This window comes from Sarcophilus harrisii, chromosome 4 (genome assembly GCF_902635505.1).
Source record: "Sarcophilus harrisii chromosome 4, mSarHar1.11, whole genome shotgun sequence".
In the NCBI taxonomy this organism is placed as follows: Eukaryota; Metazoa; Chordata; class Mammalia; order Dasyuromorphia; family Dasyuridae; genus Sarcophilus; species Sarcophilus harrisii.
In genome coordinates this window covers 388,628,485-388,642,300 of record NC_045429.1, presented here as the reverse complement: position 1 = coordinate 388,642,300, position 13,816 = coordinate 388,628,485, and the positions used below count along the sequence as shown (strand labels likewise).

General features: G+C 34.6%; 1 protein-coding gene across 1 annotated transcript in view; it reads right to left on the bottom strand.

Moving 5' to 3' along the window:
• Nucleotides 1-2,049: 2,049 nt before the first annotated feature.
• WDR26 (WD repeat domain 26) overlaps nucleotides 2,050-13,816 on the bottom strand; it is a 41,866-nt gene continuing 30,099 nt past the window's right edge. The window contains exons 13-14 of the mRNA XM_031967053.1: nucleotides 7,034-7,219; nucleotides 2,050-4,152 (exon numbers count right to left, since the gene is read on the bottom strand). Of these exons, the coding sequence (XP_031822913.1) occupies nucleotides 4,127-4,152; nucleotides 7,034-7,219 (212 nt within the window). The 3' untranslated portion in view covers nucleotides 2,050-4,126. The remainder of the gene's footprint in view (nucleotides 4,153-7,033; nucleotides 7,220-13,816) is intronic.

Here is a 13,816-nt window from a genome sequence, read left to right as displayed (position 1 = left end):
GAAAAGTTTTTAATAAAAACATGACAAGTATCTAGAACAGCTGGTTCCATGACTTATGTAGTCCTCTCTATTTTTCTCTCATACACACATGCACACACTACATACACACACACACATACACACACAGTTTTTTATACTCCTTCAACTATTAATTTTGATGAATCCAGATTACCTCGACTAAGAAGGTAGGAAATGGGATTTATAATTTTATTTTAGCAACTAGAGGGTAGCTACCATAGCAATAGCTTAACACCACTGAAAATTTTCAATTACTATCCTATTTTTAGACATTATCTAAGTGTTAATGAAATTTTTCCTCTTTTTTTTTTTTTTTTTTTTTTAAAGTAGCAGTTTCCATTAAATCAGTTACTAAAATGGACTCTGATACTCAATTTTTGAAGGGGTGAACCAAAAAAAAAAAAAAAAAAAAAAAAAAAATTGCTACTAGCTTAACTTGTAGAAAACAAACCTAAATAAATCAGATGCAGATTTGATACATTTTGGATTTGGGGCAATAAAGGATATTAAGAAAAATGTCTTCTTTCTCCCCATTCAAAATCAGCCATTCTTCTGCTGTGAAAGATATGACATGGATATTTTTCCCTTCAGTGTATCAATAGATGTACCATACATTTACCCACTGTGAGGCAGAGGTGGTAAGGTCAGTTCTGGTTTGCAGGAACCAACATCCTAAAAAAGAAAATTTCAAGATGGGGAGGGGGTGGGAAAGAAGAATTTTCTATTAATGTCATGAAATGCCACTAGCGGCAAAACACTCCTACTATCAAATCACAAACAATATGTGTGTATTTCAGATTAAGAAAAATATCAATGAATTGGATGGTTTAATTTCAAGCTTAATAATTTGATTGAAACTTTCTTCAAATGTTTATAATTTGCATTTAAAACTTGGGAATTCACTTCCCTTTGGCTAGCCTGTAACTTATGACCACAATCCCAAATGAAGTTGTGCTCCATCTTTAAACTACTTACCTTATTCAGTGTAACTCAGAATTTCCCTTGCCAATGAGAACATAAACGTAGTTGTCGTGATTTTTATCATAAACTATTAAAATAAAAAACACAACTTATTCTGAATATCCCATTACCCTTTCCCCAATTTTACCCTTAAATCTCTACAACCCTAAAATTTGAGTATTTTATATGGACAAATTATTTGGAAATAAGAATCTTTCACCCTGGCTCTGGCCCTTAAAAATACCAGACTAGAAACATTTTTAAGCACATGGAAATTAATCTGCTACTAACCTGATTTTTTTGTCAGAGTCAAAATCTCCATTTTCATATGTGCAAAAAGTATTGGTACTTTTCATTTCACACATTTACTAGTATCTTGTGGTTGGCTTGCTAGAAATTTTAAGTTGCTTTCCTTCATCTTATTAAAAATTCTACAGCGGTTATCAGAACTTTGCAATTACTGTCTGTGGACTTATTATTCTGCTGGCAGGGTTTAGGTACCGTAAAATCCTAGATTGCTTCCCCATACAAATTTGACCTTTCTATCACAGTCACTAACTGGTATATGTAAGAAACAGATGTTAACAGTAAATTGGCACAGCAAAGTACCAGAGAATACAGGAAACTGTCAGTAAGACAATACACTTGGAAAATGAACTCGCCTAGCTGCTATAGAAACCTTTGCATAGTTAGTTGTGTTGCTCCGCTTGGAGCTATGTTCCTGTAGAATGGGCCTCATATCTCCGCTTTTGAAGCATTCTTACTGGACTGTACTTTAAAAGTGCACTTTGAAAATTCACAAATTATGAAGGAGGGGCAGGTCAGAGGGATTTTTTTTCTTCCATCCAGATTGCCTCTTGAATGGGCATCAATTTCAATGTTACAAATGTACCCACAGCACTCTTGTAACCAGACTTGTAAACAGCTGTGGAATTTCTACAGCTCATTATTTACTAGAGATGTTACTGCAGAGACTAGGGTGTATTAACGGCTTCAGGGTATACACAAATCATTTAAAATATGAATGGTCTGAACTGTACTGAGGTAAAGAGAAGTTGCCACTTAGTTATATACAGTTACCAATAGATTTTTATTCAAGCTTAAAGTAAAAAGTAATTTTAGTTAAGAAAAATGAAGTACCAGATAAGCTGTAACATATAGTTCTTATTCTAACTCAGAAGTATCAAAACAGACAGGAGTTCTTTGATTCTCTAAGTGGCGATCTCTGCAAAATGGAGAGTAAAGACACTATGAAAATCTTTAAGGTTATATATACCAATTTGATAAATAATCTGTTGACCACGATCTATTAATTTCTCTTACTGCAAGCTTTGGGGAGAATCTGTTATCTTAAGGCCAATTTGTGTTTCTCTCCTCCCCCACCCCCATATTATTCCTCCCACCAACCAAGTTTCCCCCTCCCCCCCCAAATAATGGAAGAATCCGTGATATCCAAGCCACCCATGCCTTTTTCTTCCCCATGTGGAATCTGGAGAAGTTTATCCACAGTAGTTAACTATAGTGTAGACGACTGGTCCTAAAGGGAACTTTAACTCCAGTTCTCAAGACTTCTACTGATCATGATCTTTCATCAGGGTTCATCCTGATACTTTTTCCCCCTAATCAAAAGCTGTGGTCTACCCTATTCTGTCCTTTACCTGAAAAAGAAGGGAATTTCAAGGGAGACCAAGTGTGCCATATTCAACTGTGATGGGGTAAAAAGCACAACATGAACATCAGGCTCTTGGCTTATTTTCAGAAGTGTAAAATATTTAAAATAAAAGTGCTTTTTGTTTTTTTGTTTTTCTGTTTTTTACAAAGGAAACCATTCCTTATATTTAAAAACGAAAACCAGAAAAAAGAAATCTATCCACAGCACCAGTTTAGAATGAGGTCCAGTATGGCAATATTTGTAACTTCAACTTAAAAGGGGTACTTTGTGTCTATGCATCCCTATAGCTCAAGATTTTAAGGAAAAATTTATAAGTAATGTAGGGGAAATAGATGTGTTTATAAACTCAATATGCACGATAATCTGGATACGGTCCTCTTCTTAAGTTACTTTTGAGATTTAAAAAAATAGCCAAGGTTGTAGCATTTCTCTAGGTTTCTATTTTTTCATCTTTTGATGGCCAATTTCATGAAAAACCTGAATAAGCTTCTGAAAAATCCTAAGTTGACCTTTGTTCTATCATGTTGGTTGTGCATCTGTAAGTTATTTTTATTCAGTATTTTAAAGATGAATGATGGCTGTAAGAACAAAAACAAAAGACCTCAAAAAATTTTACTCTTATTTGCCTGTGTAAAGTCCTTCCGAGCTCTGTTTCTGACCATGTCTTGTATGGTACTCCAGAAGATCATCAGTTATACTGCATATCTATGTCATAGATGACACTTTTTTAAGCTGGTTTAAGTTCCAAATGTATACAAATGAAGTCACTTTAATCCTATAAATACTTCTTAATTTATTTAAAAAAAATTGTGCTGTTAACCCTTTACGGGGCAACGAGCTATGTGAAAAGTACAAAACTTTTTGTCAAATGTGATATTGAGAGTGCTTTTGACATAGTTCACTGGTTTATCATCTGGATCAGTATATACTGCGCAACGGGCAAGGCTAGAATCCATGAACCAAGCTGCAAAGATCTCAAGCTAAATAAGGCGGAGAGATTTAGAGAAACAAGAGAAGGAAATAACTTTCCTATTCAACGTATACTCTTCAGACTAAAGCACTCTTTCTATCAAGCCTTCTAAACTGTTAAATAAAGTTTTCCAAACAAGCATTTAAACTTCATTACACAGAAGAGCAACAAGAATGGTAGCCCGCCAGACAAAAAGGCAGGAAGGAAAAAAATATATATACTGAGTTCAATGGGTAGCCTGAATGTAGCACAGTTCTTCACAACCGATGGGGGGGTAATTCAACACGGTGTCCAACAACGTTCTAACGACGTGCTTCATCTCAACTGGTTACTATGAAGCAAGGTGGTAAATGTTTGGCCCCAATCGGGCTTCAGAAATGGTTCTTTTTTTTCATGACGAGCATGTCTGTCCAGCTATCAATCATGTTTGTTTGCACCAAATCCCAAGCCATTTAAAATACGACTAATTTTAAGTTAAACAGAAGTCGTCTGCTCCGAATTCGCCATCAACTATCCATGCTACTGCATTCCTCTGAATGAAGACAAGATGAAATATGTGTATATGGAGGAGAAAAAGAAAAAAGTTGGTTAGAAGTTTTAAAAATAACATGTCACTACAAATTACAGCATCCCTAATAAAACAATTTAAGTTATATTTTTGGCATCATTTTAAGGCAAAAAAGTGGCTGAACTTAAGAGAGAAATAATTTGCTCCCATAATAACTAACAGTTACTCATTATCACTGTTATCCCAAATTTTACTTTTGTCATACAATAAAGAGAGAAGGGTATACACCAAGAAATATAACTTAAACGAAGGGGTAAGATGGAGAATTTGAATGCTGGTTCTTAAATAGGTTTCTTTTTGATCACTTTTTTATTTTTTACGCCACAGAAAAAGATTTTTAACCAATATACTACTGCCGTATTTCACTTAATGAACAAATACTATATAGATTTTTAAACTGTCACTTATTCCTAAATTGCCAGATTTTTTTTTTTTTAAACAAATACATTCCTGTACTGATAGAAAGCAAAGGAACAAAGACTTGAAAAATCTTTTTTATATCTCATGTGAAATATGAAAATCTTGTTAGGTCTATACTAACCTAAACCAGAAACATAATTCTGAGATAATAGACAGTTTATTTAGAGCTAATCCTACATGCAGGTTTTGATAAATTCTAGCACTATATCACCTAGCCATTTCATCATGGGCATTTTGGATTTAATTTTACCAGAAAGTGAAATTCATTTTGTTGTTCTCATGACTCATTCTTTTGTGTTTTACTATCTATGTAAACAATAACAATAAACAACAACAACAATGAAGAAAAAAAAGCCCTAAATTACCAAGATTCCTGAATTCTCCTTGAGTTTCTCAAGTCACCACTATACCTACTTTAGCCTAAAGTTCCAGCTAAAGTGTGAGTGTATGTACTGGCTACCAGGAGGTCTTTCTGTTCTGTAGATGACTCAGGAAACACCTCAGCCAAATGGAGTCAGCTCCTTCTTTCAGTTTTTTTTTTCCAGAGGATCTTCCAAGATCCATTAAGACCCTCCTCAGTCATCCTAGTTTGGGTTCTTAGAAGCTGAAGAGCAATGCCACCTCTCTCTTTACCCCCTTTTTTGTTTTTATTCCCCTGAAAGATGAAAAGTTAATTTGGCTCCTAAATCCATTGCTGGAGGTCTTTAATCAGATGTTGGAAGACGACACTACTTATTAGTGACACCAATGAACTTCATTATATAGAGGGCAAACTATAATAATCTCTCATCTCTCTTTCAACTGTATGATTTGAAGCAAATTTATTGACTTTCATTTGTGACTAAATGGACTTATTAGATAACTGTTGCTGTTTGATTATACATATAAAACCTTAGTATAAAACAAATCACATAAAAGATTTATTCTCCTGTCACCCACATGAATTTCTTTGAAGGAAGAGCTGCCTAAGAACTAAGAGCATTATGTTAGAAAACTGCATAACATCACAATGTAGATTCATAAAATATCTGCCTCTACCTGCCTCAGAGGTATCAGAATTGGCAATCATGCAATAGCAAAATGACTCTAGTTTACCCTTTGGCAAGTAGGATTTTCTAGCAGTTAGAACCAGAATTATCCCAAGATTAACAAAGATTGTGAGCAGACGAAATCTAAAACAACAACAACAAAAAAAAAAAACTGGAACTACTCCTTTTCTCACTATTTAAGCCATTTCTGTAAAAAGAGCCAAAGATAAACTATGGTAAAATACTTTAATCATATCAAAGATCAATTTAGTTACTTCTAAACAAACTGAAAAAATTCACAGCATTCATACTGAAACTGCTACTAAGTCATTTAAGTTTAAAACTTCTCTGTATTTTACCACATTGCACTAATTCATCAGTATTTTTACATTAAAATTTAACTCATCATTCTCCTATTGCTTCTTCATCTCTGCTCTAAAGAAAGTCAAAGCTTCATCTTAAAAATTCCCTCTTAGATGAAAAAGCCCTATCAAAGCTCAACTTCTCAATCATCTGGCTGTAGAACTTCTTTAATAGCCAAAACTCCAGGCCCTGCCTCTGGGATTAATCTTCAGCCTCTTAATTCTTGAGCCTGTTTGACTCAGACAAGAATCCTATGAAAATTCACCAGGCTTTACCAGTTTGGGGCATATCTTATTCCATCTAGGTCCTCCATGATTTTGACCATCATCTTTCCCAAATGCTCCCCTTTGAATGTGTTTCTGCTGATTCATTTTCTGCTCCATTCTCTCTTGCAGTGCTCTGTCCTACTGTACTTTGGAACATTTAACCTCATTTGCTGAGACACCACTCTGGCTTTATATTTAGATTACATTTAACTAGCATGAAACTAACATGCAGGAGGCACTTAACTATAAACACACAAAAAAACAATCTACAGTCAAGATCATTGGAAAACCTACAATGTTCTTACTGAGATTGAGTAAAGCCATTCTGTTAATTTGAATAACATGATTTTTTGGGTATCCTTTGGCAATTAGTACAGTGCCTTATACTTAAGTGGGTATCTAATAAATGTTTGCTGAATAAGCAAAATTAGGTAGCATCCACAGCAAAAAATTAAAACTTTCTAATATGGTAGGAATTTAAGTATCTAACTGGATAAGGTTGGGGGAGTTCTTTTCCAATTCTATTCATAAAAACCATCAAAAAAAACCAAACAATGTGAAATTAAGTGACAACAATGTTTAAAATAATCTTTATGTGAGATTAGTGTACAGTACACAAAGAATAAATCTCTCCCCATTCCACCCCCCCCCCCCCTATCCAAGACAAAGGCTACATACATATACTTTGAACATTACCAACAATTATTGTGAATAACATATACAATCCGGCTTTCGTTGTAGGAAAAAAGAATATTATAAATGGATTACCTTCAATATCCTGGTTGTCTACAAAAGGTGCTGGTCCCCATATTCTAACAGTGCCATCATCTGAGGCACTGGCCATCATGGATGGAATCTGTGGGTTCCAGCTCACACAGTTTACTGTGCGTGTGTGTCCTGTTAGCTCTGCAATTGGCAGCTCGCTACGTTTGTGCCAGATGTATACTTTGTGATCTGAATAAAACAGCATTTTACAGAAAAAGAAAAAAAGATATATGCACATTAACCACTACCATTAACATTTTCAAATTATCCTGTAGGCTTAACAATATAGCTTGATAATAATTCTCTTAAGCAATTATTCAACACCACCATCTTTCTTTATTCAGTTATCATCATCTTTCATGATAAAGATGACATGATCAAACAAGTAACACTTCAAGGATCTGCGACTTTATTGCTGTGGTCCCAAACTGCCATATCCATTGAATATATAGTCTTATAGCTTGATAGAACATATCAAGAGTTTATGCTTTTGCTTACTTTGAGAACTTAAGTTCCCCTCCATATCAAAAGGAGGCAACTGAACAAGACTTTGGTGAAGGGAGCATATCCATAATAGTTTGAAAAACCTTCATATTATGCTAATATTAAGGTAACTGCAAATTCACAATAAAAATTTATTAAGTTCTCTGAACAGAAGCAGACCAACAATAACTTAGATTTATCTATACAGTTGTCACTTATCTGTTTCCACAGTATATTTGTGACTTTTGATCATGAAATAATGACTGATTTTAAAACATACACCCAACTGAATCTTGTTTTTCTCAGTAGTCACTTTTGAATTTTAAGTTTCCTTTGTGTCTGTAGCCAGTCTATCTTTATATTTTATCTCTTCTTTTATTTCAAATCACATATAGGAATTCGCTTTACAGATTAATGACTCTACTAACATTTCCCCCATAATTTAATCAAGCACCCCTGGAGGAAAGAAGAAAAAACTCACTTTTACCACATTTGAATTATAAAACCATAAATAAAATGAGCTGTAGAATACTTAAAATAAAAGCTTCAAGCTTAGACAACAGCACCAAATACTCCAAATATCAGCTCATATATATCACATACTGCAAGGCATTCAACATGTCCCCCCTCATAACCATGCTGGGAAGATTGGCAATCAATTATTATTTCCACCTTCCAAAGGCAAAAAGCCAAAACTTAAATCCATTTCTTTTGATTCCAAATCTCCTTAAGTCTATCAGCCATACAAGAAAAATCCATCATGATATTATAGCTACACCTATTTTGTTTTTATTTACAATATAAGTTACTTTGATTATTCATCCCATTGAATACTCAGTGGCATATGAATTAATTTATTTCATCATCTTCAAACCATGAAGATTTGCTACTGCTGAAGGCAGTAGAGAACCAAATAATTTTTAGCTATGGGGGCTGGTAATCTAAGATACGGAGGGATCTTTGCTTCCATGTATTTAAGTTGAATTTCAATTGAATTGATTCACTAATAGAATATAATGTTCTGAAAAAAATTTGGAAGGCATTCTCAAAATATTTTGAGCAATGTAGACATTCATTTGTGTATAAGAGTTTAGTATATTTGTCAACAATTCAGCCACTTAATAGTTGGTCAAAAAATATTAACATTAAACACCTATTATGCCCTAGATACTATGTAGCCCCATTATTTTATAGTTATGACTCATATGTAGAGATACCACATTTCATCAATGGACCAAAGTACTTATTTTTATGAAAAGTGAGTGGTAATAATTTACATTTGTATAGCATTTTCCAATTTAGAGAATGTTTCCTATACAATATACTTATGAGGCAGGCATTTATTCATTCAACAAGCATTTATGAAGTATTTAGATGGGCATTGTGAATAGAAACAAACACATCTGAACCCTCAAAGAACTTAAATTCTATTGCAAGGAAAGTAACACGAAGAAAGATAAGTAAGTAATTTTGGAGCAGTCACTATCAACTGGAGTAAATAAGAGGGGGATTATGAGTATTGAGAGAAGCTAGAGATTCTAACAGGTAGATGTGGGGAGGAAGTGTATCCCAGGGATGGCAGGGTTCTTAAGTGTCCCCTAGGGATGTAGTCTATACAAAAGATGGATGATGGAATGGGGTATCCAGTGAATAATATTTAAGTCAGTTTACTCGGAATAGAGTGAATGAAGGAGCATAATTGTTCAATAAAAAGTATGGAAAAGATGAAGCCAGATTGTATTTAAAATGTAGAAGAGCAATGAATGACCCCAGAGGCTATAGAGAGCCAAGAGACATTAATGACCAGCTTGATATTGTTAGACTAGAGCTTTGTGAATGTCACAGCTACATGAGATATGATTGGGGAAAAGATGGGGCTGAAAGCCAGGAGACCAGTTTCAAGTGCCTATTTTAACAGTCTTCATCACAGATCATAAGGGCCTGAACTAGGATAGCAGTCATATGAATATAAAGAAGGGGATGGATATGGATAAGAAATGTTGTGCTGGTAGGTCAACAAGACTTGGCACCTGGTGGGACATATAAAGGATGAGGAAAGAAGGGAGAGAGGATGATTCAATTAATTGCGAATTTGACTGACTGGAATGATGGTAGAGTTAACTCTCAAAAAAATTAGCAAAGTTAGGAAGAGAGATGTTCTGATTTGGATGACCGAGTTGGGAGATGCCAATTGAAGCCAGTGATGCATTCTTGGAGTAAAGAGAGGCTTGATTCATTCTTATCAGCAAAAGATGGCTGGGGAAACCCATTTCCAAAGGAGTTAATGAAACCCCCCAGAAAGTACAGAGCCTGGGGGGAGGAGGGGGAGGATAAGCCCACAGGGAAAGGGAAGACATGGATGAGCCAGCACTGAGGCAACCAGAGGCAGGGATGGGGAGCATCACTAAAAGAACACATCCAGGAAGGAGGGGGTCACTTATGTCAGATTCTGCAAAGAGGTCAAGAAATCTTAGGGTTGATAAAAGGTCCATTATCCCTGATAACCCATGAGAAAATGCTTTGAGTTAAATGATGATGTTAAAAGCTAGAATGCAAGGGGTTCAGAGTTAGAAAAGAAATAGACAGAAAGCAGTAAGCAAATTTGTTTTGGTTGTGAAAGGAAAGAAAGTTTGAGCAAACGGTCAAGTCAAATAAGGCTTTTTTGGAATCTATGTAGAGAACGATGGTGAGACTGAATTAGTATGTATGTAGGAGCTGAAAATCAGTGGGAGGAATGGTTGGGTATTGAGGACCAATTGCTGGAAAACATGGAAACAAAAACTCAAGAAGGAGGAAGAGTTGGCTTTGGGTAAGAAGTGGCTGCTTCTTCATTAGAGTCTGGATCACAGGAAGGAAAAAAGGCCTAGAGTGGGTGTATGTGATGATGTCCAAAGACTTTGGGACACAGAATAAGAGGAAGAGGCAACAGCTCAAAGCACAGCAAGCAGCCTCCACAGGTAAGTACAAGGTGGAGTTTTCCTCTGCAGAGGCAAAAAGGGGATGGGGAAAGTGGTATGAGGGGATTAGTAAAAAAGAAAAGACTGGATACAATAAATATGGTAATGGGTTGTCCAACTTTGGTCTCAAGATTTTTTTACACTATTAAAAATTATTAAGGACTTCAAAGAGCATTTATTTGAGTTTTATCTATTAATATTTACCACATTAGAAAGCAAAAATAGTTAATATAATAATAAACATAAAATAATAACAATATCATTACAGTTTAATATGAACTTAATGGGGGAAAAAAAACCACCTTAAAATAATTTAGTGAGAGTGGCATTGTTTTACATATATTTTGCAAATATCTTAAAAATGTCAGGCTTGTTATTTTGGCTTCCTGCATATGAAAAAAATCTGGTTTCTCAAAAATATGTAGTTTGAAAAGGGTAGAATATTCCAGTAGGTAAAGAATATCTTAGTTTTTACCATGAAAACAGTTTTGACTTAATGGGCCTAAAAAAGTCTCAGGGACTTGGACTTTCAGGGGTCTGCAAATCTTGAAAACTGCTGAGGTAGTATAATAAAATATCTATAAGGGAACTTGGAAAAATTGATTGTTTTATAGCAATTAAGGCACAAGTTTGCCATGAAACAACAAATTTGGAGCAGATCCCATTCATCATATACCTTTGACCCTAGTGATTTCATATTTAATTTATATCTTTGTCTAAAATTTAAGAATATGATTCTCCCACCCTAAATTAGTACCTCATCTAAATGATAAATATAGTTTTTAAGGAGAAAGCCAACTAATTTGGGAGGAGCTTTGAACAAAGCAATATTCATCATTTGACCCACCCAATCAATTTGTTAAACTATTCTGTTACAGATTTCCAATTTGGCGTATTCATGCTTTGATATCAGAGAAATTCAAGGAGAATGATTTCCTACAAAATGGCCTGGTGGTTTCAGAGTACAGTCTGGTAATTAAAATAGACATTTGTAGGAAAAAAATTTGGAATGATTTTAAAAGGTTCCATTATTTTAATAAACATTTAGCTGCACAAGTTATATTAAAAGTAATCTGAACAATAATTCCATATTCAGTTCACACCCCAAAGTATAAAAAAGTTATTTGTAAAAATGGTTTTATTTTGATAAGATTACGGCCTTCCAAAGTCAAATGTTATATTACAACTACAATGTCTAGCTCCTGCCTTTTCTGCCACCCCACAGCTTTCCATGGCACTAAACTTTCTTTTAAAGTTTTTCCACTTTTCCTTGGATCTCCCCCTCTCCCCTCCCCGTCCCACTTCTTTATCTTTGTTTGCTTTAATGCGTTATGTTTTTTCCCAGCAAATTCTGTTCTCTTCAATTCATCTTACACACTGAAACCTGACTGCCTTCCAAGTAAAGCATAGAAATATGTCTACAGATTTAAAATCTGAGACTAGATTAAAGAAAGTTAACAATCATGATGCCATTTTCTCAAATTGAAAAAGAGGGCCAAGAGGGAATTTTGTTTCTTCATTATAAAATAGAGTTATATTAATGTCCTAATACCACAAAAAAGGGTATCTACACTATTGTGTTAGATAAGGAGATGAATTTCAGAAGCTAAAGATTTTGAAAGATATTTCACATATGAGGAGAAAAAAATACAGGAACTGTAGTAGGCTAAGAATAATTCAATAGAAAACATGATTGACCAGAACAATGACGAAGCAATGAAATCATAGAATGAAAGAGATAAAGTTACAAGACAGTGGCTTTGAAAGCTATTGTATACCTCTGAATATAAAGCAATTCTATGAGACTAGGTTGTAGACCAGCTGCTGATCTGCATTGGTAGAGGGATTCTGCTCACCTAAAGAAATCTATAGCAATAAAATGACAAACACAGATCAAAAATAACAAAAATATTCATATTTCAGCTGCTGACTTTTCTCTCTCCACTTCAAATGCTAACCTGTTCCACGTGAATCTCTTGATTTCCTCCCAACTCCTCCATTCTACTTGAATCTTCCATATACTGATCTTGTCCCATCTACCTACAAACATGTTCTAGTCTTCTTAGCTGTATGTCTGTTTCCTCAAATCATCACTGCTACCTGATCTAACATCTCTTCTCTCAAATACTATCTCTATCTCCTCTCCATCCATTCATTTATTCCTATATTACTTTACAATCTGGATTCATTCTACCTTTTCACTTTAATGAAACTACTCTCAAAGATCACTAATAACCAGATCCTAATTATCAAATCTAGTGGACACTTCTTAAATAAATGACCTTTTAAAACCGAGCATGTTACCAGTGTCTAACTCAGTGCTTTGCAAACAGTTATTATTTAATATTTGCAGAAGTGAATTGAATAGGGACTTCTTTTATTCTGGACTTTTTCCTTAGTCTCTACAATACCATATTCTCAGCCATTCTTTTTCTGGACTGTCTCTCCTGTTTCTCATAGTGATGCACTCTCCTGGTTTCAAGTGTCTCCTTTATTCAGAAAACTCATATCTAATCTCTAACTTCAAGTTGTCAAACTATAATTTTTAACTATGTGCCAGATAGTTCCAGATAGTTGTGGTATATGAACGTAATGGAATACTATTATACTATAAGAAACTATGAGCAGGCTGATTTTGGAAAGACAAACTGATGCTGAGTGAAATGAGCAGAAACGGGAGAACATCATATATAGTAATAGCAAGATTGTGTCATGATCAACTATAATAGATTTAGCTCCCTTTTGGTCTGTTTCTTCCTTCACAACGTGACTAATGTGGAAACAGGTTTCCATAACTACACATTGCCATCTTGAGGAGGAAAATTTTTAACTCAAAATCTTATAAAAATGAATGTTGAAAATGATCTTTACATGTAATTGGAACAACAAAATACTATAAAAAACCAAACTAGATATTTCCAATTGTTTAGTTACCAAAGTCCAAACTTGGTCCTTTTCCTATGCTCAATCAAAATGGGGCTACTATCTACTTTGTGAACACCTCCATTTTCACTACTTTTGCTCACTTATAATTTCCCCAAATCCAGTTGTATTACATATTCTTCCAGGTCAAGAGCAGCTACATCTTTTCCATGAAGCCTTTCTTGATTCCTCTGACTTAAAGGTTTCTCTCCCTTCTATCCTATTCTGGCTGTACTTTCATATTCTAAATATGCACTTTTCTTCTAGGTAAATTCTATTAGGTAAGGAAATGTAAGGTTCTAAACACATAGAAAGCCTTAAGTATTTACAGAAGGAATGAATGGTTGAACTTCACCGTATGCTAAAATCTAGAGCTGTAATTCCCAATTTCTTCATTGTCCCATACATATATGCCTTAATGAAG